We start from the raw sequence: 25,441 nt of genomic DNA on the forward strand, positions 1-25,441 counted from the left end.
CAATATAAAGAATACACTATGTTTCTCCAGACGTTAAAGAAAATAATTTGCACTGCTTTCCTTTATTATCCTCCCGAGCCTGCATTCATAGTTTTATGTTGAAAATTTAACTGATTGCCTGAGAAGTTAGATCATAGATCAGTCCTGAACTCACTGAGTAGTGAAAAAGGCTCAAGTCCATGACTTACTCCTATGTTTAGATCCAGAAGACTCCCCATCATAATGAAGAACAATGATCTAATGATTATTAGGATATACTTATTGTCTGTAAAGGAGCAACATCAAAACTCATTATAATTTTAACCATCTAACATATTGCATATTTTAGTTTTAGATTAGAACAGCAGCCTATACTGCTTAAAATACACAGCAAAAATAAAATCCTTCTGAAATGTGACAAAAGAATTTCAGGATAAAGGGTGGAAATGTTGCACTATGTTAGAATTTCATTTACAAAGTATATTATTGAACATAGGAAACCCTGTGGTAATACATGACATGGCTTTCATCTTGTGATAATCTGGTCAATAACTGATCTCAAAACTGTTAGAATGAGAAGTACGGAGCCAGAGGTTCCATACTTCTTTACAGAAAAAAAGAGCTTCAATTGGACTATAGCCAAAAGTATCTTTGAACCATGTAGCCACCATTTCTAACTAACACATTGCCTTCCATTCCCAAACTCCACCATTGAACTGGGGGTCCACTGACCCAGAATTTGCACACTATCAGAAGACCAGACCAAATTATTAAAAAAGGAAAAACTTTTGTCTTATTTTGTGAATTTAATACCCTCAGCAGATCCAAGATTTGCAGTGGCTAAAGCTAAAATTGGACATGTTAAAGAAAAGACTAACAAAAAGAGGAAAGATAGAAGAGTCTGAAACCAGATAATAGAAAGTGCAGGGAAATAAGTTGTAATTCAAATAACCTTATTTTGTAGATAGATAGGTTCAGGATTACTGGAAGCTCTGGATTCATGCATATGTGCTCAAACTATATGTGTGAGAAGCTATAGATTATTTTGATTGAGCTATTTTAAACAAACATGCTGTCTATTTTCCATAGATAATGGTGTTTTTTTTTCCAGATCATCCTCAATATGAAGTATTAGCTCTCCTCTTTAGCTTTATACCCATATAGGTATTTTCAAAAATTCCTTGATGCTTCACTAATATAAGCCCATTTTCCTTTATTTGTTACCTTTTGGTAATAAGTGGGTTTGAGTTTGTGGAACACTGGCACCAGTAGTTGGGAAGAAGGGAGCTGCTCCAACAGGATGATCTCCACTTGAACCTGGGGCCAGGGTCCTGGCAAATTACATAACTAGGGCTGAGGATAGGACTTGGAACTAAATGGTGGGGGGGGGGGCTTCAACTGTTTGGAGAAGTATGGATAAAATAAAAGGGAAAGAGAGTGCAGGAGAAGTTATTGAAATCTCAAGAATAAAGAATAAGACAAAAAATGAGAAGAATTTAACTTCAGACAACAAGGCGTTAAAATTGAAAAGAAGAACGGTGAATCAGGATGTTGTATTTGAAAGCACACAGTAAACAAAACAAGGTAAATGCTTTTGTAGGCCGGTTAGAAATTGGCAGGTCTGATGTTGTGGGCAGAGCTGTTGATGTTGTAGGTCAGAGCTGAGTACTTAACATTCAAGGATACACATTGTATCAAAAGAATGGGCAGATGGGTAGAGAGGGTGGGGTAACTTAGTTTGTTAAAAACGATAAATCAAATCCTTAGAAAGAAATGACATAGGATCAGAAGATGTAGAATCCTTGTGGATAGAATTAAGAAACTGCAAGGGTAAAAAAAGACCCTGATAGGTGTTATATATAGTACTTAGGATGTAGGGTATAAATGACAGATTTCAGTATGCAGGTAGGATGGAAACATCAGCTTGGTGCTAGATCCCAAGAGAAGAAATTTGTAGAATCCCTAAAAGATGGCTTTTTAGAACAGGTTTTGGATTAGTTGAAGATAGGGGCAGAGAAATTGCAGGTGGAGCTTAACCTGGCCAAATGTGAAGTGTTGCACTTCAGGAGATCAAATGTAAGGAAACAGTACACTGTTAATGGCAAGTGTCAATGTGCAGAAGGATTCTGGGGCCCAAGTCGACAGCATCCTGAAGGTGGCTACATAGGTTGATAGGGCGGTAAAGAAGGCATATGACATGCTTGCCTTTATTAGTTGAGGAACTGAGTTTGAGAGTCGGGAAGTTATGTGCAGCTTTATAAAACTTTAGTTAGGCTGCATTTGGAGTACTGCATTCAGTCTGGTTGCCCTATTAGAAGGTGAATGAGGCTTTACAGAGGGTGCTAAAGAGGGTTACAAGGTGCTGCCTGGATTAGAAGGCATGTGTTATAATGAAAGGTTGGACAAACTTGGGTGTTTTTCTGGAAAGGTAGAAGCTGAGGAGAAATCTGAGTTTCATAAAGTTATAAGAAATGTAGATAGATTAGACAGCCAGCATCTTTTTCCCAGGGTTGAAATATCTAATGCCAGAGGGCATGCATTAAAGGTGAAAAGGGTTAAGTTCAAAGTAGATGTATGGGAAAGGTGTTTTATACAGAGCATGATGGGTGCTTGGAATGGGTTGGTGGTGCAAACAATATGATAGATGTGTCCTACAGGCTCTTAGACAGGTACATGAAAGTGCAGGAAATGGAAGAATGTGGACTTTGTGCAGGCAGAAGGGATTCGCTTAGTTAGGCATTTGATTACTAATTTAATTACCGTAGATGTCGGATTATAAGCCGCTACTTTTTTCCCACATTTTGAACAGCTTTGAACACTGCGGCCTTTAATACAGTGCGGCTAATGCATGATTTTTTTCATGCCGCCAAAAACATTTTGCCTCGTAACAGTAGACCAATAAAATTGATGAGTAGTTCACAGAGGTCCAATGAAATTGTACGATAAATCAAGCGCACTTTCACAATTAAGTTATTGTAAATCAGTCATTTGTACTCACCCTCATCAACATGGAAAACACTCGAAGAAAAGCATTGTGCTGCCTTTATGGCAGTTATTTAGTTTATAATATTTTCGCTTAGTAATTCATTTTCTAGTTAAAGTTAGAAGTGTTTTAACTATACTTGTTTTCTGTACTACATCGCGGGATGCTATGACGTCACACCCGGTTTCGCCGCGTCTTGTGGGAAAAATGCCAGTTTGCGATAAACGGGAAGGAGGGGGGCGAGCACATTACGCGAGCGGCATTGGATCTGAGCGAACGCTGCTTTTAAGTTAAAGGCGATCAATAACTTTTCCTGGTAGGCTGCAGTATATATATTTTTTACCAGTCGTTAGATGATATTGGAATGTTGTTCAGTAAAAAAGTATACGCAACGTATATTTAAAAGTAGCCGCGTTACAGGCACGGTTCGAAAAAAAGCATTTGCAATATGTATTTGTTTATGTTACCATATGGATTTAATTAAAAGTTAAAAAATCCTCACGTGTAATATCTTTCTGTGTAAATATCTCATATTACAACGTGGAACACCTGCGGCCGAAAATCCGGTGCGGCCTAAAATCCGGTGTGGCCTGTACAAGTAAAAAATTGATTTTCTTTCTAAAATTAGAGCCAGCGGCTTTTAATCAGGTGCGCTCTGTAGTCTGGAATCTACGGTAGTCTGACACAACTTAATGAGCCAAAGGGCCTGTTCCCGTGCTGTACTGTTCTATGATGGGGCAGATACATATCCTATCTGCTTCCTCAGCTTTACGCGAGCCATGGCTGGTATTCAATCTCCAATCATATTCAATAGAATAGGATTATTTAATTTCATTAGGGAGCAAAGTTCAGGTTAAGTTTTAGATTTATTTTGCCTTATTCCATACATTTAAAAAATAATTTACAATATTTATAATTGTATTTTATTCATATTTAATCTGGACATAAATGTCTCTAATGATTGGACACATTTAAAAAGAGAGAACTGTTTTTGACAGCTGCAGAATGAAGGCCCCCAGTATGATTAAATGTGGCAGTCTGCACAACCAGTCAGATTCAGCACACTCTGGACCATGTCAGAATTCCAGTTGAATGTTTCAGGCCAAATTTCCATAATCACCTATTCTACTTGGGATCATTACTGCCATTTCAGCAATAGGGCTTCATGGAAACAGGAGCCCTGTCATATCAGGCAGCATAATAACTTTCGTAGATAGATTGTGTATGGCATTTACAGAGATAGGTACAGAGGTGAGTTCTGAAATGTCAGCTTCACTGAAAATGAATGTTATTTATTTTTGGACACTGAGAATGAAGCATTATGGTCCACTACTAGTATTAAGTGAATGTGTGATCAGACTACAACAGAAGTTGTTGAACTTCAAAGCTTTTTACTCCATTGGGTAATGCAGCAAGATTCAAAGATAATCTTCTTGTTCTTTTTTTCTACTTATAACCCTCCCTCTGCTGCAAATAAATATTCAATTGCCCTTTAAAAATTGCCTTTAATACTACTTGAAGTACATCCATGTTACAAAGCTCTTACTAATGCTTTGAAGGAAAATAGTGAGTTTTGTACAGTCAGTAACACAACTACAATGGAAAACTTTCATGTATCATCTGGTTGTACAATCCTTTATACAAAATACAAACAATGAACAATGATAAAAAGCTCCATCTATCCTGCACAAATATGTTAATATAAAATGTGACTCTTCAAGGAAATCTGTATGTTGTCAGATTGCATACTGATATGCATTTATATTGCACTCTTAGACTACGTCCACACTACACCGGATAAATCTGTAACTGAAGCCTTTTCTCTTCGTTTTTACCCTCTATCCACACTAAAACTGCATTTTTGTCCCCCGAAACTGGAGCTTTTCAGAAACGTTTTCCAGGGTGGGTAATTTTGAAAACATCGGATTGACCGGAGTAGTGTGGACAGGGTAACCGGAGAAATCTGAAAATGCTGTCAGAAAGCAGCGTGCCATTTCATTGTTTTCTTGAACTCAACCTAACGATTTCAGAACAGACGGTAACGAGACTGAAGCCAGAAGAGTTAGAAATGTACTCAACAAATACTTTGACCCATAACTTACTGAATAAATAAATACCGGTATACTCACTTTGCCCTGTTCTCTGTCCTTGCTTGTATGAAGGTGGTTTACCTATTTATGCAAGTACTTCTCTGACAATAGATGTATAACAGCCTAATGTAACATTGTATGGAAATACAAGATAATACTGATGCAGACATGTTTTACACATTTAACAAGGTGCTTTATTAATGCAACAGAGTTAGTCAGTTTTTCAATGTTCGTTGTCAGCCAGGTCATACTATCCGTGAACTCCCTGTTGGTTGCCTCTATACGCTCCAGTATTTGTTTTGTTTAGTTTTAAGTCCTCCTGCGCGAGAGCCAACAGCTGCCCATTGTTTAAGTTTTTCTAGTCTGTAATTGAACAAACATTCACCGTCTTTCACGGCGAGATTCGACACCAAACACGTTGCTTGTTTTCGGTAGATGTGTCCTGCGCATGCGCAGTAGGAGGAGATTCGCCAAAATCTCCGTTTCAATGTGGACAGAGATATTTTAAAAAATGCATAGTGTGGACGCCTATCGTTTTTACACGAAACTGGCGTTTTCAAAATTGTCCAGTCTAGTGTGGATGTAGCTTTAATGTAGTTAGCCATCTCCAAAGATACTTCAGAGAAATTATGAAATTTGACAACAGAATATTGAGGCTGGATTTTGCAGTTCTAATTAAGGCAGAATTGACAGGGATTCATTATCATTTCACCACGAACCTGACAACTATTTCTTAAGTGTGCTGTTTAATGTGGGAGAAGAGAGGTCTCCGATAGTGATTTACCTGTTACTCTACAGTCACCAGTTCTGCAGCATCCCCAGAAATCACTGAGATATGTGCCTAGAAAAAGTGGAGTTTATTTCAAAATTTTCTTGGCAGCTTTCAGTTAAGTCAATGGCAAGTGCTGTTATCTTTACTGCCAGCCACAAAAACCAGACCATTGACCAAAATAGGATTTAAGGAGCAATATCAAAGGAGAGATGTACAAAATGGAGATTGCCACAGAGAGATTATTTCCATTTGTGTCTTCTGCTGTAAATTTAATGAGTGTGGGTGCTACTTTGCAGCTGTCACACATTTCTCTTTACAATGCTGCAGATCATGCAAAGGAAGCTACAAGGCCAGATGTGGAGGACGCTAGGTGTACGATTTATTGGCATTAGAGGCTTAGTCAGAGCTGTGCTCTCAACTGGCAAGACACAGTGAGATTGAGGTTGTAGGGAGAGGCTATGTGGTTGTGACTGGAGTTCTAAGAGGACGAAGGGAAAGTTTTGGGAATTGTCAGGAAAGTAGTCACATCCTAGTAAAAGATTGGAGAGTTTGTGGTAGCGTGGAGTGGCAAGAGGTTGGTGCAAGGACTATAAATGGCCCCAAACTTTAGCTAAACAGTGAACTTAGCCTAGTAGAGTTTCAGTTCAGCACAGTGCAATTAAAATCTAGATGGTTTAGGCCTGCCTAATTACCAGAGCTGCTAGTTAGATGTGGTAAAACCTTCTAATTCAAAGGATTACAGCATATGACATGTGTTAGACCAGATCAGTGTTTGATTGAATTTCCAAAAATGACATGAAACAAAGACTGAGTGGTTGAATATCTGGCTTAGTATCAGAACAGTCTAGTTGCAATCCCATTAAAAATAATCCACACACTAATGAAAATGGCCACAAATAAAATGGCTGCTATACAACTTGAAGATTTATGTGATGACTAATGGTATGCTGTAATAATTGGTCAACTGGGATTGAGACTGAAAATTGCCACAGGATTACCTCAGAAGTGTGAAATTAGGTAAATTGGACACGACCCAGAAGGGCAAGCTCTTAAGCAAAAATGTGGCGTTGAAGTAAAGGATTACTTTAGATTCAAGGCACTTCAGCATTTCAAGTATCCCACAAAAGCAAATCACAACTATTTGCAAAACTTCACCTCTTGTTAAAAAAAATAATTGTTACCCACAATGGCTATATATACTTAGGAGACCTGAAAAATCTGTTAGTCCTGGGATATATTCATCGGTGAATAATTCTTTCTAAATTATGTAGACAGGCAGCCTTTTATTTCTTGTATGCCAATCTGAAAGCAAAAGGCTTGGGATTAGATGAGAAAGCTCCCATTTTTGCCTTTCAAAAAACATTAAGATCAACTTAATGGAACTTTTGCTGATAAATAAATGAAATGCCATGCAGTTTTCATAAGAAATCCCCTTCAAGTTTTGCCAGTTTTCTTCAGATTTCAGTTGTGTTTGCATATTAGTGCCTCCCCTACTGTGCTGGCATGACATTTCTATTCTCCATACACTATACTGGGGCCTCCAAAAATGAGCCTGACAAATTGTGCTCTGCTCTCATTCCACTGCAAAATGGATTGAGCCTGCCAGCAATAACTTCACTTCTGACCCATTCCAGCTGTCAGAAAGTGAGATGTTCATCCTTTCTGTTTGGGCTGGATTTAAATTCAGTTCCCAAAAGCAAAATGACATCGCTAATGCATTATTACATTCAGCCAGCCTCAGTCATGCCAAATGCTAATGAACCTCTGTCTTCGTCTGTGGTGAAAAATATAATTTATGTCTCATTTGTTATAAAATTTTCCTCAGTGAAATATGCAGGGAATTCAAGCTTTACGGAATCTGCGAGAAACAAGCCCTATGCAATTATACCTCTTTGTAAGGAGTGTTGGTTTTCTGAAGGATCCAATAGTTAGAAATAGGGCAGCTTGAGCTCTTGGGAATACACATAAGATTAGGTAATGTTGAAGCAGTTATAGGAAAATCACCACTATATCATTGCAAAAATCAAGTAACATTTCATTGAAGTTAGTAACTGCCCTTTTTTTTACTATCTACTTTGCTTTTGTAAATTGATTCTTCAAGCCATAAAAACACCCAACATCAAACTCAAAAGGCTTCAAGCATAACATATAGTTTATTTACAAAAGATATATATTTTGAAAACACTTTGAGAGCTCACACAGGACACTCAAGAATCTGAAGAATTAAGGAATGATTAAAAATATCAACCATGCCACAACTTTGGACATTGATGCAAGTTATACAGACATCTGTTCCATCTCATTTGTTTCTTTTCCCCTTTCTTTAATGTTTTCATGACCATTTTAGCCAGATGCACTGCAATGCGCTGATGCTAGGATTTTGCCTGCAGTTCTACACCATTAAGTGAAGGATAATATAGTTTGCCTTTTCTTCTTCTGCCACTCTTTGGAGATACGACTTACTGTAAACAAAGCCAAACTTGATGACATCAGTTTTCTGTTCAGATCCAGTGTCAACCTGCAGTTTGATAAGCACCTTCCAGCAGTCTGAAAGGACCTCAGAAACAAGGAAAAATTATAGCAAAACTGAAGCTATATCCTTTAACAACTGGTCCTGATCACTTGCTTCCTCTGATGTTGTGCCTCATTACCTGAAGGTACAGGGATCATGGATCCATAAGAGTGGAAATCAAGGGAATGAGTTCATCAAAGCCTAGATATATATCAAGGGTTGGCTGAAGAGAAAAAAAATGAAATACTCGACAGGTATCAAGAATAAAGATGGGGATGTTCTGTCAAAAGTATAAAAAGTGTAGGGGGCCACCTAAAAAGGAAATTAGGAAGGCAAAGAGAGGTCACAACAAATTACTGGGGGCAGACACGATTCAGGAAAATCTGAAGGTATTTTATAAGTATATTACTGAAGTCTTGAACACTTTTCACCAATATTCACAAAGGAAATAGACATTGTAGGAGGATTCAGGAAAGGAGAGAGGAGGGATTAAAGTTGGATGGGCTTTTCCCAGACTGCAATAGGAGGCAAAGGAAGAGATTTCCGGGGCTCTGACTGAGACTTAAATTTTCACTGGCCACAATAAGAAGCAGATAGCTGAAGGACAGCTAACGTAGTCATACTTCCCCAGAAGGGAAGCAGGAAAAAAGCCTGATAATTATGGAGCTGTAAGCCTAACATTAGCAGCACAGAAGTTATTGGAATGCATTTTGAGGAACAGGATTATTGATAGTCTAAGTGGCTTTCTGAAGGACAGATCTATTTAACCAATCTGATTTTTTGACGAGATAACAATTAATTTGATCAGAGGACCAGATGATCAGTGGTTTACATAGTGATCATATGGCCTTTGGCAAGGTACCACATGGAAGACTGTTTCAAATGTTTAGGGGCTATGGGATCAGGGCAAGTTAGTAAACTGAATCCAGAATTGGTCTGGCAACAGGAAGCAGTATCACTGTAGAAGGTTGTTTCTGTGATTGGATACCTGTGACAAGTGATATTCCACAAGGATCAGTGCTGGGACCCTTTCTGTTTGTAATATTTGTGAATGATAAGAACTTGTATGTAAGAAACAAGATCAGTAAGTTCACAGATGACAAAGACTAGTGGAATGTTGATCTTGTAATTAGTTGTCTTAGGCTACAAGGTGATATTGATGTATTATTGAAATGAGCTGAGAACTGGCAGATGGAATTTAATCTTATATAAATGTAAGGTGATGCATTTTGTGGTGTACTAATGAGGCTAAGACATACACCATGAATGCTAGGGTCCCAGGGAGTATTGAGGAAAAGAGGAATGTAAGTTCAAAGATTCATGAAGGTGACAATGCAAGAAAATAACACGATTAAGTCAGCTTATGGGATATTGGCTTCATTGTTTGGGGAAAAGCAAAGAGATTAAGTCTTAACTTTCAGCTAGAGTACTGAGTGTGGTTCTAGTCACCCACTATTGGAAAGAAGTGATAGTGCTGGAAAGATTGCAGAGAAGATTCACTAGGATGTTGCCTTTAATAGAGATGATGGAGATGGAGCCTTTTAGCTATGAATTGAGATGGGAGAGGCTAATCTGTTTTCCTTGGAGGAAATATTAAGAGAGGACATGATTGAGGTATATATAATTATGAAGAATATATATAGGTAAATAAAACTATAGGGTAGAGTTTGTTAGATTGGAATTCTTCTCAGATGGTTAACGGGAAACTCAATAGGTGTACAAGATTGTACCTCTCTGTGGTCACATCTCAATGACTCTGAACATCAATACAGTTTGCTCAGGGGAAAGGATAAGATACTTAGAGGAGAGCTCAGGAATCTTTTCTCACTCAGAGAGCTACAAATACTTGGAATGCACTGGCAGGGAGAGTAGCGGAAACAGAGGTGCTTACGGCATTTAAATTGTCTAGACAGGTACTTGGATTTCCTGGGCATGGAAGACTGTGGGCCAAGTACTGGAAGACATGATTAATGCAGATGAGTACATATTATTGGCATGGACATAGTGGGCCAAATTGTCTATTTCCATACTGTAATTTGGAGCAGAAGAGAACGTAGTGAAGAACATCAGAGAGCATGCAGCTGGGGTGTAGTACAATCTAGGATTGTGGAAATAGCAGTTCCCTCTCATGTGAAAGAACAAGAGCATCAGTTGTGAGGTGCTCATGATGTTGCTGCACATGATACAGGTGTGGCCTACATTCCACTCCTGCATTATAGCAGCTGATTAATCTATCTTTCATTGTCTGGACATTAAATACAGATCCTACCTTCAGAGAAAGGGGAGGGAAGGGTGGTGAAATGTTTTCAACATGTCTGTCTCCCAAACACAGTCTATGTGTGGAGGCAAACACTAATTGACACTGTATGTCAAGGTGGATCTGTCCTTTGAGATGTGAAGAATGGGTCTGGCTACTCCATTTACCAATTGTCTCTCCTGAAAATCTGTGTAGAACATCTTTGATCCTTCAACAACAGATTGCACGGAATGTCTTCATAGCCCAACAGGAAAAGGAGATGATGAATTCTGTTGAATGGTTTTCACACTAACTTTTCAAGTTCAACAGCAGTATTTTCAAATGAACCCCCAAATCTTTCTTGACTAATGGTACAAGGGCCTTTTTCGGCAGTTCCTTCATGCACAGGTGGAGCCTGTCCTTTAGGTGATCGCAGTGAGGATGAGACCATCTCCCACCTTCTGGAAGGTTCATTTTGTTACGCTTTGTAACTTCAAAACATTAAACTAATTCAAAGGAATACACCGGGAGTCTGAAATAAGGGTGTAACTTAGTCTTTACTTTAAGTGAAGTGCACACATATCATGTGGTAGTGTGATGATGTAGGCAGTTAATGTATTTTTACATATAACCCTTAATTAATTACTTAAACAAGCAAGAATGTTTAATCAGAAAAAAATATATATACAAGATTACTTAAATATTATTGAAATATTAAATACACAACACATTTGTCAAGATTATCTGAAAAGAGATGCTATTTCTTTTGTCAATTTTCACGGGACTTGTAACACAGGATTCTGTTCTCTACAGGTTGGCAGCAGGAATGCACAAAGAGATAAACCCCTTCTCCACTTGGATCATTACCATCTCAATGAAGGATGCTCCTTAGTTTGTCTGAAATTTGCTGATCTAGATCAAGGAGCTGGCAATAAATGAGGGCTGCAGGCTGGCACATTCCAAGGTCAAGGACTACATGTTGAATGATACATTGAAGCATTATGGAGCCACCACAGACAGCCTTTGGGGAAAGGTCATCGTTTAAGGCCATTCTGCTACTACACACTGTGAAAGTCTTGAACCAATTGTTGGCTTGACCAAACCCTTGATTCCTGCAGCCTACAATTTAGCTCCGATCACTGTCAATCAATGCCAATTTTGGTATTCTTATTCATGTCCTCTATAAGCAAGTTTAACTCATTCATATATATCCCTGAATGACTGAGAGGCCTAGAGCATTCCAATCCCTTCAACCAATGAACTGTGTTTTCTGTCACTGATCCAGTTTTGGACCCAACTTGTGACATTCCCTCGGGGCTGACAGGTTTTCACTTTCCTCGACAATGTGCCATTTGAAATTATCAAGTGCTTTGCTACAACCGAAGTAGGCTATACAAAAATACTCTACTTTTTCTTACATTTACAAAAATACAATTTAGACACACAAATTTCACAAATTGGTAGTGTTCCTTAATTATCCATTTATACGATTCCTTAGACCAACATCTTCTAATTTGCCTATTTAGGCCGACTAGTTGGTAATTACTCAGTCTATAACTTTCTCCTGTATTCAACAATATCCATGCCATTTCCTGTTCACAAATTGCTTCTAATGATATCATGGCTACCGCTCATGGATTTGTTTCAAAGTTATCATTGTAATTCTTTTCCCCATCTACATTATTCATTCAATCTTGCTTCATTTACTTTTGCTGTCCCATTTTCTTGATAAACCAATCGTAACAAAGTGGTATCTCTCTCAATGAAATTTATGGTAAAAGAACAGTCCCCCTCCCCCCCCGCCAAGAGGATGGATGCCAACAGTTTAGAAGAATCAAAGAAATTTGGGATTACAAAATGATCAGATTATTATGCTAGGCCAGAGGACTTGTCCACCAAGATAATCTTCCGTACACGGAGTCATCTTGTTGGGTACAAGCACATCATAAGAATGGTTTATACAGTACTGTTGTGATTTGATCATGCAGACAATGAGAATGTTAAGGAAGAGGAAACCAACAGAAGAGCCTGAACTTTGCTTCAATCTGCCTGCAAAATATCCAATTACTCTGTAAATTAATTAAGACGTTTTTCTCCTAACTTCCTAATTAACTGGTTTTGCTAATAACATTGTTACAATTTAGACATGGTCCAGAACTGGAAGATACCCCACACTGTACAAAGAAATTAATTGGTTCTTTGGGGGATATGTTTTGTATCAGCAGAATCTAGCAAATCTCCTAGCAACACAATAGAGTGATTAAGTCCATCATCTTACGTGAGATTGCTGAATTACTATAGAGAGTGTGATGCTGGCAACAAAGAATAAGATTGATGTACTGCAAAATTCTGACACACAAAATCTTAAAACAATTATTCTGCTTGTTTCTTTTGTAATATCCTTAAAATTAATAGGATGTTTTTCCAATGGAGCCTATAAATGCTGTAATTTGAAGCAAAAAAAAATTGGTTTGCATTATCTGAATGTGACTACCGGTACTTCAAAGTCAGTATTACGGTAGCCCAACTCTTCCCTTTTAAATTATTGATATACTATGAATACAACCATCAGGCTGGGTATTTTTTAGTTTCATGGGGGCAATTTTTAGTTTCATGGGCTTGGATCCCCAAAGTTCCTCCAGGGAGATTTTCAAGAATTATGTCAATTTATAGACTTCCATGTTTAAATGCAGGAGTGGATACCAGTGCTTGCTATCAGTTTAGCTATTATAATAATAGTGAGTAATAAATCTTGTTTTCAAGGATCAAATGCATACATCCTGAATGCAGCATACAAGTTCCATTACAAAGAAAGCATGACATCACCTCTACTTAGAAGATTGTGAAGTACTTTGACAAACTTCTACAGATGTGCAGTGGAGAGTATATTGACTGGTTGCATTACAGCCTGGTATGGAAACACCAATGCCTTTAAACAGAGAAGTCAACAAAAGATACTGGATACTGCCCAGTCCATCACAGATAAAGGCCTTCCCACCATTGAGCACATCTACATGGAGCACTGTCACAGGAAAGGCGCATCGATCATCAGAGACCCCATCAGGAAGGAGGTACAAGAGCCTCAGGACCCACACCACCACGTTCAGAAACAGTTATTACACATCCACCATCAGACTTTTGAACTAGAGGGGATAACTTCATTCACTTCACTCACCCAACACTGAATTATGGACTCACTTTCAAGGACACTGCATTTTATTTTTATTGCTTATTTATATACTATTATTATTTTGCATTTTTATTGTTGTTCCTTTGTATTAATTGTGAATGCCACCAGGAAAATGAATCTTAAGGTTTTATATGGTGACATATATGTACTTTGATAATAAATTGAACTTTGAACAAAAGGAGTTAAGATTGGATTTTAAAGTGTAAGGGAGAAATCAGAATGATCTATTTTATAGAAATGTCACAACCTAAATTATCCATATGTGACTACTTTGAAAGTCAGTTTAACTTCCTTTTATGAGATACCAACTTATCATCTCTAAATTGGCAACATACTTTGAACACAGCCATCAGACTAAGCATTCCTTAGTTTCATGAGTTTGGATTCCACAAGTATTCTCATGACAACAAAGCAGTTCATTTGCTTTATTCTACTGAAAACCCAAGGTAAAAGACAGTCATCTTTTCCTAAAACTTATTACTAATGGTTATTTAACTTTCAGCATCAGCAGTAACAAGCCCCAATAGACCTTCTTTGTTCTATGCTTTCTTGCGCATGTGACATGTGAAACATTGCAGGTTATAAAGCTAACATTCCTGGTTGGTTTTCTTTGCCACAGCTCAGTGATTGCCAGTGGCATGACCCACAATGCCAAGGTCTATCATGACCTCAAAAACTGCCTTCAGTGCATTTCAAATATTTCTGCTAACAAAGAAAACCACCGGCCCAGAAAATGAACTGGCTTGTTATCCCAAGATGCTTCAATATCATTATAAATTAGATCTTGCCAGATGCCAAAGATAACTTTAAATTTAAAGTTCACTATGGTTGGGTTCAGATGAATGTAATCTTAGTGTGGGTAGATTTCAATTGTCTCCATATATATATTAAAATGTGTAACAAAGGACCTTTTATAACACTGCGCTAACACTCAAATGTATAATCAATACACCTTTATTTATAAGGCATGTTGTTACAAAAGAATAGTAATGACTTAACTTGCAATCTAAATGCTTAAAAACTAAAGAAATGATTTTAAAGTACTGAGTTACTAATAAATAACACTTTAGTGTTGCTGGACTATTGAAGAACAATTAAATCTTCACAAAACATTTAAAACAAATTTCCATCTTTTAGAATCAATACTTAGCTGCTTGTTACTTTAATTTCATGGGCAAGTTTAAGTCCGTCTATTTTGGTCTTACCTCCAAGGACAGCTCCAACCTAATTGCTATCATTGATAACTCAGAAGGTTAGATTTTGAAATATTGTTATGTAAAAGGCTGCAAGGTCCCTTGATTTTACACTTAACTCAACAGAGCTTCTGTAATAATCAGAGGAAAGTGCTTTGAATGACACTTGAATTTTAATTCAGATTAATATGGAATAGAACCTTTTTTAATTACTCATAATCTTGACCTAAATATTATCCACATCCCAACATATTTTCTTATTGATCATTAATATGTTGGCACAAAGTTAGGAAAACAGATCTTTTTTCAGTAAGAGTATAGCCATCAGCAAAAAGATTTAAGCAACCCTGAAAATTAGAGCACTAATTTGTGCAAATTACAAAATAAATGCTGAGGATGTGGTGAATAACTAGTAACATGCAAAGATGCTTCGGAAACATGTTGCTGATGATACCATGGGCAGAACTTGCAAAGTTAACAATTGTATTAACTCTGTATTTGACTAGCATTTGTTTTTTCTGGGAATGATTCTTTCACATGCATACTGGAAGTGTAGTGTGTGCCTAACTGCAGTTTCTGATACAGTCGGCCCTCCTTATCTGCGAGTTCCACATGCGCAAACTCAATCAACTGCGAATCGAGAAAACCTGGAAGTGCTCCTCCAGCATTTGATATTCGAGCATGTATAGACTTTTTTTCCTTGTCATTATTCCCTAAACAATGCAGTATAACAACTATTTACATATCATTTGCATTGTATTAGGTATTATAAGTAATCTAGAGATGATTTAAAGTATACGGGAGGATGTGCGTGGGTTATCGTGGATCGGGATTGAAAAAAACCAGATGTTCTCTTACTAAGTAAGTTGGAACAGGTACATCCGGTATTATTTAGCGTCAGATAGTCAAACGTTTGTCTTAGTATATAGTATATATTTTACCTTTCTATGCATATAAAACACTTAAGAAACGATGTATTTCAATAACTAAACCACTGCATTGCTTAGTAATAATTGTAGCTTTCATCGGGGCAGAGCCTTTCACACTTTATCCTTTAAAATTGTTCCAATCATTGACCGACAGTAGCCTAACGCTTTTCCAATGACCAATGGCATCTCACCTTTCCGATAGCTTTATTATTTCCACTTTATTTTCAATCGTGATGTTGATTATTTTCATGAACAGAAAGACTGCGGATTCAGAGCTCCGCCGGGTCCTAAAGACCACTGCACTGAGACAGGTTAAATATGGGACTTGAGCATCTGCGTTTTTTGGTATCCGTGAGGGGTCCCGGAACCAATCCCTCGCAGATAAGGAGGAGCGACTGTACTAACTTCTCTGGTCGTAAACAAATGCAAATGAAGCAACTGGCAAGGAACCTTTATAATCACCGTTTGATTGGTCATGTGGCTGTTCTGTGATTTCTTATAGGGACCAGGCAGCAGAATTTTAAATATGTCTAAAAGAAGTAAAAGAATAAAACTACTGCTTGTGGTGTACCATTTTCCAAAATAAACTTAATTTTTGATCTGATAATTTCCAAAAGTACAAATTACCTTTGGAAAAAAATATATTTAACTTGTTTTGTATCTGAAAGTGAACTAATAATTCAGATGGTGGCAATACCAGATACTCAAGAAACATTCATAAAGTAGTAGAGTGTTCTCACAGTTTTTCTTGAATCATTACATTGCCACAGATGGCCTTGCTAATCAAAGGAGTTATTTCAGTTAATAAAAAGATGCTTGGAATTTGCAGTTTTAACCAGAGTGCTCTTCACCACACCAATGTCCTTTGGTTAGTATTTCCAATCCCAGAATTTGGGGAATTAAATATTTAACTATATCATAATGGGTTTGGGGGTGTGATTATTGTATTTTCTAGCTATATGACAATATAGCTATGTTTAACTTTTCTCTCTACAGAAACTTCCTGTGGTATCATAATAACTTGACAGAATGACAGATGAGACCTTTTTATCAATCAAATGTCCAGAACAATGTTATCCACATTTAACACACACAAAATGCTGGAGGAACTTAGCCGGCCAGGCAGCTTCTATGGAAAAAAGTACAGTTAACATTTTGGGCTGAAACCCTTCAACAGGACTGGAGAAATAAAGATGAGGAGTAGATTTAAAAGGTGAGGGGAGGGGAGGGAGAAACACAAGATGATAGGTGAAACCAGGAGGGGGAGGGGTGAAGTAAAGAACAGGGAAGTTGTTTGGTGAAAGAGATACCAGGCTGGAAAGGGGGGGGGGGGTCTGAGGAGAGAGGACAGAAGGCCATGGAAGAAAGAAAATGGGGAGGAGCATCAGAGGAAGGTGATGGGCAGGCAAGGAGATAAGGTGAGAGGGAAAAGGGGATGAGGAATGACGGGGGGGGGGGGGGGGCCATTACTGGAAGTTCAAGAAATTGATGTTCATGCCATCAGGTTGGAGGCTACCCAGATGGAATATAAGGTGTTGTTCCTCCACCCTGTGTGTGGCTTCAACACAACAGTAGAGAAGGCCATGTATAGACATATCAGAATGGGAATGGGAAGTGGAATTAAAATGGGTGACCAATGGGAGAACCCACTTCTTCTGTGAGATGGAGCGTAGGTGCTTGACAAAGCAATCTCCATCTACATTCCATTCCCATTCCAATATGTCAACCCATTTAAATTCCACCTCTCATTCCTATATGTCATCCATTTTAATTCTACTTCCCATTCCCATTCCGATATGTCTATCCATGGCCTCTATTGTCGTGATGAAGCCACACTCAGGTTAGAGGAACACCACCTTATATCCTGCCTGGGTAGCCTCAAACCTGATGGCATGAACATTGATTTCTCAAACTTCCAGTAATACCCCCCCACCTTTACCATTCCCCATCTCCTTTACCCTGTCTCACCTCATCTCCTTGCCTGTCCATTACCTCCCCTTGGTGCTCCTCCCCCCTCTTCTTGCTTCCATGGCCTTCAGTCTCTTTCACCAATCAACTCCCCAGCTCTTTTACTTCATCCATCCTCCCCTCCTGGTTTCACATATCTCCTTGTGTTTCTCCCTCCCCTCCCCCATCTTTTGAATCTACTCATCTTTCTTCTCCAGTCCTGCTGAAGGATTTTGGCCTGAAACGTCGACTCTTTTCCATAGATGCTGCCTGGCCTGCTGAGTTCCTCCAGCATTTTGTGTGTGTTGCTCAGATTTCTAGCATCTTCAGATTTTCTCTTGTTTATCCACGTTATAAAGTTTTAGTTAGAATTCCTTTGAACAAGCCATCTTTGTGCAAGCTTGACTGTGGATCATTGACTTTTCCAAGATAAATGAATGAGGAAACTTCATCCAGGATGTGCCATGATGATACATAAGCAAAAGCCAACTTTTAAGGAATAAATGTAGAAACTGCAACAGTTATGCATTCCTTTCTGGTGCAAAAACAATAAAAAAAGTATTCAACTACATCTAAAGAAGGAATTTAAGGATAGTACTAAATCTAAAGAGAAGACTTGCAAAGTTGCTAGAAAAGGTAAGAAGCTTGAGGATTGGGAGAATTTTTCAATTCAGCAAAAATTAACTGAGAAATTGAAAGCACAAAAATAGACTGCGAGAGTAAAATTCTGAAGAATGTGCAAAGAACTGTAAACATTTCTCTAAGTATGTTAGATTACTGATGACAAATTAAGGTCCCTTGCAGCCAAGGAGAAGAGAATTTATGATGAAATAGCAGGGCAGTTAAATCTTTTGGCTCTGGCTAAATGGAAAACCTTGCAAATAAGTTAGTAGAGTTTTAAGGAACTAATGGTGAAAATTAATTAAAGGGATTAGTAATGAAAATTAATGTATCTGCCTTTACCATGTACCTATCACTCTCTATGTAAAAAAAAACAGCCTCTGACACCCCCTCTCCCAGAGCTTCCTCCAAATGCCTTAAAAGTTACACCCCCTTGTACTAGCAACTTCTACACTGGGAAAATGTCTCTGGATGTGTACTATATCTATCATTTTGTACACCTCTATCAAGTCACATCTCATCCTCCTTCGCTCCAAAAAGCCTTAACTCGCTTTAGACCAAGTAGGAAATATTACCAAAAAAATTTATTAAAATCTAAATATATCTTGCCTTGCTAGAGGTTTTTGGTCTTTTTAGGTCCTTGGTGGTGAGCTTGGAGACAGTGGAGATGGGCCTGTTTTTATGCAGTTATGACTTTATGATCTTATTTATTATACAGTATTCTTCGTAGGCTGGATGCCAGGACATTTCTGGAGTTGAAGGTGTATCCAGAACCAGGGATGACAGTCTCAGAATAATGGATAAGACATTCATGAAAGAGATTATAAGAAATTTCTTTGTTCAGAGGTTGGTGACTCCGTGGAATTCCCCACCAGAGGTACTTGTACGAACTACATCAACGAATACAGAAACTTTTTTTTGATAGAAAAGGCATAAAAAATCATAGAGACTAGTAATACTGTAATGAGAAGAAGCTCTATCACAACTGCATGAATTGTGAAGCACACTTGAAGAGCTGCATTCATTGCTCTTGCTTCTACTTTTTAACGTTAAACATATCAAACAGTAACTTGAAGAATGGTGATCACTTACTGATGCAGAATGTGCTTCTGGCTTGTGCTCTTTCTTTTGCCCAATGATGCTCTGCAGCTGAAATTAGATCACAAGACTCAGTATTTTAAAATTTTCTTCATCTCTGCACCAATGAAACAGCACACAAAGATACACATACAAAATGTTGGAGGAACTCAGCAGGTCAGGCAACATCTATGGAAATGAATAAACAATGTTTCAGACTGAGACCCTTCTTCAGGACGGAAAGGAAGGGGGAAGATGCCAGAATAAAAAGGTGGGCAGAGGGAAGGAGGACTAACTAGAAGGTGATGGGTGAAACCAGGTGGGTAGGAAAGGTAAAGGCTGGAGAGGAAGAAATCTGATAGGAGAGGAGACTGGACCATGCAAAAAAGGGAAGGAGATGATAGGCAGGTGAGAAGAGGTATGAGGTCAGAGTGGGGAATACAAGAAGAGGGGAGGGGGAGGGAAAATTTTCCTTACTGGAAGAAATTGACACTTACGCCATCAGGCTGGAGGCTACCTAGACAGAATATAAGGTGTTGCTTCTCTACCCTTAAGTTTCAAGTTTCACTGATGTACAGGAGGCCACAACCAGAGTACCGGACAGAATAGACAACTCCAGAAGATCCGTAGGTGAAGTGTTGCCTCACCTGAGAGGACAGTTTGGAGCCCTGAATGGAGGGGAGGGAGGAGGTGAATGGGCAAATGTAGCACTTTGGCCACTTGCAGGGATGAGTGTCAGGAGGGATGCATGGACAAAGGAATCGTGGAGGGAGTGACCTCTGTGGAAAGCAGAAGGGTGAGGGGAGGTAAAGATATGTTTAGTAATATGATCCCTTTGGAGATGGCAGAGGTTGCGTAGAATGGATGCGGTGGCAAGAATAATTCTATCACTGTTAAGGTGGCGGGAAGTTCAGGAAATGGAGGAGATGCGGATGAGGGCAGCGTCAACGGTGGAGGAAAGGAAACCCTGTTCTTTGAAAATGGAGGACATCTCTGATATCTTTGAAAGGCAAGCTGCATCCTGGGAACCAATGCAGTGGAGACAAAGGAGAGGGAGCAGTATTTTTATAGCAGACAGAATTTTTGTAGCACACAGAGATTACATTCATAATCCAGCAAAACAGCAGAAATCAGATGTTCATGTCGAGTTCATACAAATTGTCACCAAAGAAACAAAAATTATCATTTTCACTTTCAGACAGAACCGTAGGATTCTACAAAGCATTTTACCAAACAGTTTTCCCATGGAATACAAAAACAGAGAATACCAGAAACACTTAGCAAGTTGGGCAGAATCTGAGGAAAGAGAAATAGTGGCTCAGTGTGGAAATGCTATGTCAGAACTTTGGATCTGAAACTTTAGCTGTGTTTCTTTTTCCACAGATGCTCCCTGACCTGTTGAGTGTTCTTTTAATCTGGACATCAGAAAAACACACATCAGGCTGCTGTCTTTTGTACACAGCTTGGCATTCAGTACCAGCATCCCCATAGTATTAATTACTAGGCTTCTAAACCTGGGCCTCTGCACCTCCCACTGCAACTGTATCCTTGACTTCCTCATCAGGAGATTGCAGTCAGTATGGATTGGTGATAAAATTTCCTCCTCGCTGACAATCAATATTGGTTCATCCCATGGATGCGTGCTTGAACCCCACTGCTCTACTCTCTACACTCCTGATTATGTGGCTAAGCAGAGCTGAAGTTCATTTATAAATTTGCAGATGACACCAACTGTTGTTGGTCATATCTCAGGTGGCAATGAGAAGCCGTACAGTAGTGAAATAAGTCGGCTGATTGAGTGGTGTCACGATAACAACCTTGCACAGAATGACAGCAAGACCAAGGATTGCGGACTTCAGGAAGGAGAAGTCAGGAGAATACACGCCAGTCCCCATTGAGGGTCGTTAGTGGAAGGGTGAGCAGCCTGAAGGTCCTACGTGCTAGTGTCTCCAAAGATCTGTACTGGGCCCAACACATTAATGCAATCATGAAGAAGGCACCTCCAGCAGCTCTACTTCATTAGGAGTTTGGGGAAATTTGGTATGTCACCAAAGCCTCAAGATTCAAGTTTATTTATCACATGTACATCAAAATATATGGTGAAATGCGTCTTGTGTGTTGACAACCAAAACACCCAGGAGTGTGCTGCGGACAGCCTACAAGTGTTGTCTCACTGGCAACATAGTATGCCTATAATGCTCAGCAGAACAACACAGGGCCTCTTGCAAATTTCTACAGATGGAGAACATTCTGACTGGTTGCATCACACCCTGTTATGTAATGCACGGGATCACAAAAGGTTGCAGAGGGGTGTAGGTTCAGCCAGCTCCATCATTGGTACAAGCCTCCCCAGCATCAAGGACATCTTCAGAAGCCTTGCCTCATGGCAGCAGTACCCATCACTAAAGATCCCCACTACCCGGGACATTTGCCTCTCTCATTACTTCCACCAGGAGCCTGATGACCCACACTCGTCTTAGGAACAGCTTCTTTCCCTCCATCGTCAAATTTCTATTCCTCTTCTATCATCCTTCCTGCTGCTAGTCCTCTTTAGCATTATTTATTATTTAACTTAATATTAATTTTTATGTCTTACACTGTACTGGTGTCACAAAACAAATTTTATGTCATATTCAGTGATAATAAATCTGATTCTAAATCTGAATGAGGACAGAATTTACAATAAATCCAAACTATTGTATAAGCACACAAGCATCTGTTACCTATTTCACAGTGCTAGGCTTTGTTCTATAGTGTATCCCTCTGCACAGATACTCAGGTTTCTTTAGGACAACTGGGAGCCCAATTCAAGATTTTGCAATGGTGCACAAATTTCCCTGGGATTCAAGAAAGTGAAATCTGTCATGTCCACAAAATTTATGCTATTTTAAGCACTTCATCTTGGCCTACATCTTCTCCTCTGTTGACCATGGATGCTCCCACTCCCTTGCAATTACATCTTCTAATTTACTCTCCTATCCTTTTGACCCAGCCTACATTTTAATTCATCCTGGTGTGGACTTGCCTTCATCTGTCAAACAAGCAGGAATTATTTCAACAAAATATTAATGGGATCTTGATATATCCCACCTCACTATCCTTGCTAGAACTTTTGATCCTTTTTAGGCCCTACAACCACTATCTTGGGAAATATCTCAGCCTACTCTACAAAATGTTGCTCAAGTTTGAGAGGTAGTGTGTAAATTCAAAGAAATAATTTTAAAATTAACTCAGATGATTGGAAGCAATAAAATCTGATTTATCACTCACCAAATGAATTTGTGTACAGAGAGGGGGATATCCAAATACAGCAAGAAAAGATCAAGACCTTTCAATCACTTGCTGATTCATATTCATCACAATGCAACAGGAGATAATCCATTTGATATAAATATGAAAGGTTAACAAAACAATTATTTTATACCTTTCTATAATCAAAGCAAAAAGACTGTCCTCTTGTATCCAATGTCCATGCCAATTCTATGGAGATTCTCTCATTTATCATGACCTCATGTCCAAGAGGAAATTTAATAAGCTGAATCAGACTTTTAATCTGCATCATAATTAGAACTCCAACAATCCATGAAAGGTCATTGGCCTTAAATATCAATTCTGTTTCTCTCATTAGAGCATAATAGCAGGAGAAGGCTATTTGCTTATGTCTGCTTCATCATTCAGTGGTTGATCTTAGTGACACTTTGTTGCATTGCTTTTAATTATTTATTCCACATCTTGAATATATATTGCAGTTATGTTGACTTTCTCACTTAAAACTATCAATCTTTCTACAGATGCTGCCCAAGTTGATGAGCACTTGCCACATTTCTGTACTTTTATACTTTAGTATAGATCCAGTACATTTCAAGTGGTTCCATCTAGCATTCAAATATAAAATCATACAACTAACGATACAATTATTTTTCAAAAACAAATGTTTTGGTCCTTATTTTAAACATTGCTTAAATTATACTTAATTATAGGATGATAACTAAAAGATGATAGCTGAAATTTATTTCTCTGCATCTCTTTGAAAACTCTCAATATTCCTCACATTTTCTTTTTTAACAAAGACTGTTCTGACAATTAAAAATGCAGCACAAATTCACCTGCCTCAAGAAAAACATATTTTACAAAACATAACAAAGTACATTATAAAGATGTATTTCAGGAACAAAGATGTGGGGGTCAGCAGACACTGCACTGATATCACTGAATTTCCCACCCCTGAGGGTCACCATTGACTAGAAACTCAGCTGGACCAGCTATACAAATACTGTGGCCATGAAAACAGGCCCATCTCTAGATATCCTGTGGCAATTGACTTAACTTAGACTAACTATAGCTTTTTCAACATCCACATGGCACACATCAGGAACATGATGGAATACTCTCTGCTTGCCTGAACAAGTGCAGCTCCAACAACACTCAAGCAGTTCAGTATCATGTGGGACAATGGCATTTGCTTGACAGATACCCATCCACTATCCTGAACATCTGACCCCTTTGCTATTGACATGTAGTGTGTATCTTCTGTAAACTCCAAAGCTGCTCCGACAGCCCCTCCCTAGCCCACAGCATGTCACCATGAAAGACAAGGGCAGTAGCTGCAAGGAAATACCATCAGCTACACGTTCCTCGCCAAACTGCAGATCATGAATTCTTCAACACTGCTGGGTACAAATCTGAGAATTCCCTGTCCAGGAACATTGTAGGAACACTTTTACTGGTAGAACTGCAGTGGTTCATGTTGTCAGATCACCACTATCTTCTCAAGGGCAATAAATGCTGGCCTCTATGGCACTGCCCAGCTCTTCAAAAACAAATTTATATTCTTATTTTTTCTTGTGATATGTATTACAGTTTGGATTTACTTGCACTGATTCAAATCCATATAAGATTACCAAAAGGCAAAAAAATTTCTTCAATGTCAAAAATGTCCCAGTGCGTAAAATCTTGGATAGAATACTGATATCATCTGCCTCAATAAAGTTTTACCTGAAGTTTCTCTTTAACAATAATCACAAAAATATTTATTGATAATGAATGTCTATTTGTCATTTGCAGTGACAGTAAGACATGTTCTAACTGCAGTTCATTAGCCTTTAATTTTTCAATTGCAATTAATACCTGTGCCCAGTAACAAAGAACTGAAGCTACTTAATTATAAAAACTTGAGAATATTGTTGGAATTGCATGCATCTGATCAGATACAAGCCTTTTATAACAACTGCATCTAGATCTCAAATGTTCTGACATGCTATATTGTTTCTGGAAGCTTGTACAGGTATACTGTTTTCATGCAGAAGAGAAACAATCACTTCTATCCAGTTCCAGATAATTGACGTACCTTTCAATGAAAGTTGCACATATTTCCTCATTTGACAGCATTAATATAAAAAAGGATTATTAATTAAACCATAGAAAAACCATCGCAGTGTTATATGATGTAACCTAATCAACCTATTTGGTTACATAGACATATATAGGTAGTTCACTTAATTCCTTTCTAAAATATTCATTTCTATTTATTCTTCTCTCTTTCTCCAGTTATACATACATGTTGCTGGTTAACTGGTTTATTATCGTCACTTGTACTGAGGTACAGCAAAAGACTTGTTTTGCATACAGTTCATTATAATAGTGCATTGAGGTAGTACAAGGTAAAACAGAGTGTAGAATAAAATGTAGCAGTTACAGAGAAAGAGCAGTGCAATCAGACAACCTGCAAAATCATAATAAGGTGAATTGTGAGGTCAACAGTTCATCTTATCATACTAGGAAACTTCAATATTCTTGTAACAGCAGGATAGAAACTGTCTTTGAGCTAGGTGGTACATGTTTTCAGCCATTTGTATCTTCTACCTGATGGGAGGGGAGAGGAGGAGGAATCTCTGGAGTAGATGAGGTCTTCG

At 38.4% G+C, this 25,441-nt stretch overlaps 1 protein-coding gene across 1 annotated transcript in view; it reads right to left on the reverse strand.

Annotated features, from left to right (window-relative positions):
• micu2 (mitochondrial calcium uptake 2) overlaps window positions 1-25,441 on the reverse strand; it is a 386,621-nt gene that overhangs the window by 71,720 nt on the left and 289,460 nt on the right. Inside the window, exon 8 of the mRNA XM_073043710.1 lies at window positions 19,545-19,601. Within this exon, the coding sequence (XP_072899811.1) occupies window positions 19,545-19,601 (57 nt within the window). The remainder of the gene's footprint in view (window positions 1-19,544; window positions 19,602-25,441) is intronic.

This window comes from Hemitrygon akajei, chromosome 4, assembly GCF_048418815.1.
Source record: "Hemitrygon akajei chromosome 4, sHemAka1.3, whole genome shotgun sequence".
NCBI lineage: Eukaryota > Metazoa > Chordata > Chondrichthyes > Myliobatiformes > Dasyatidae > Hemitrygon > Hemitrygon akajei.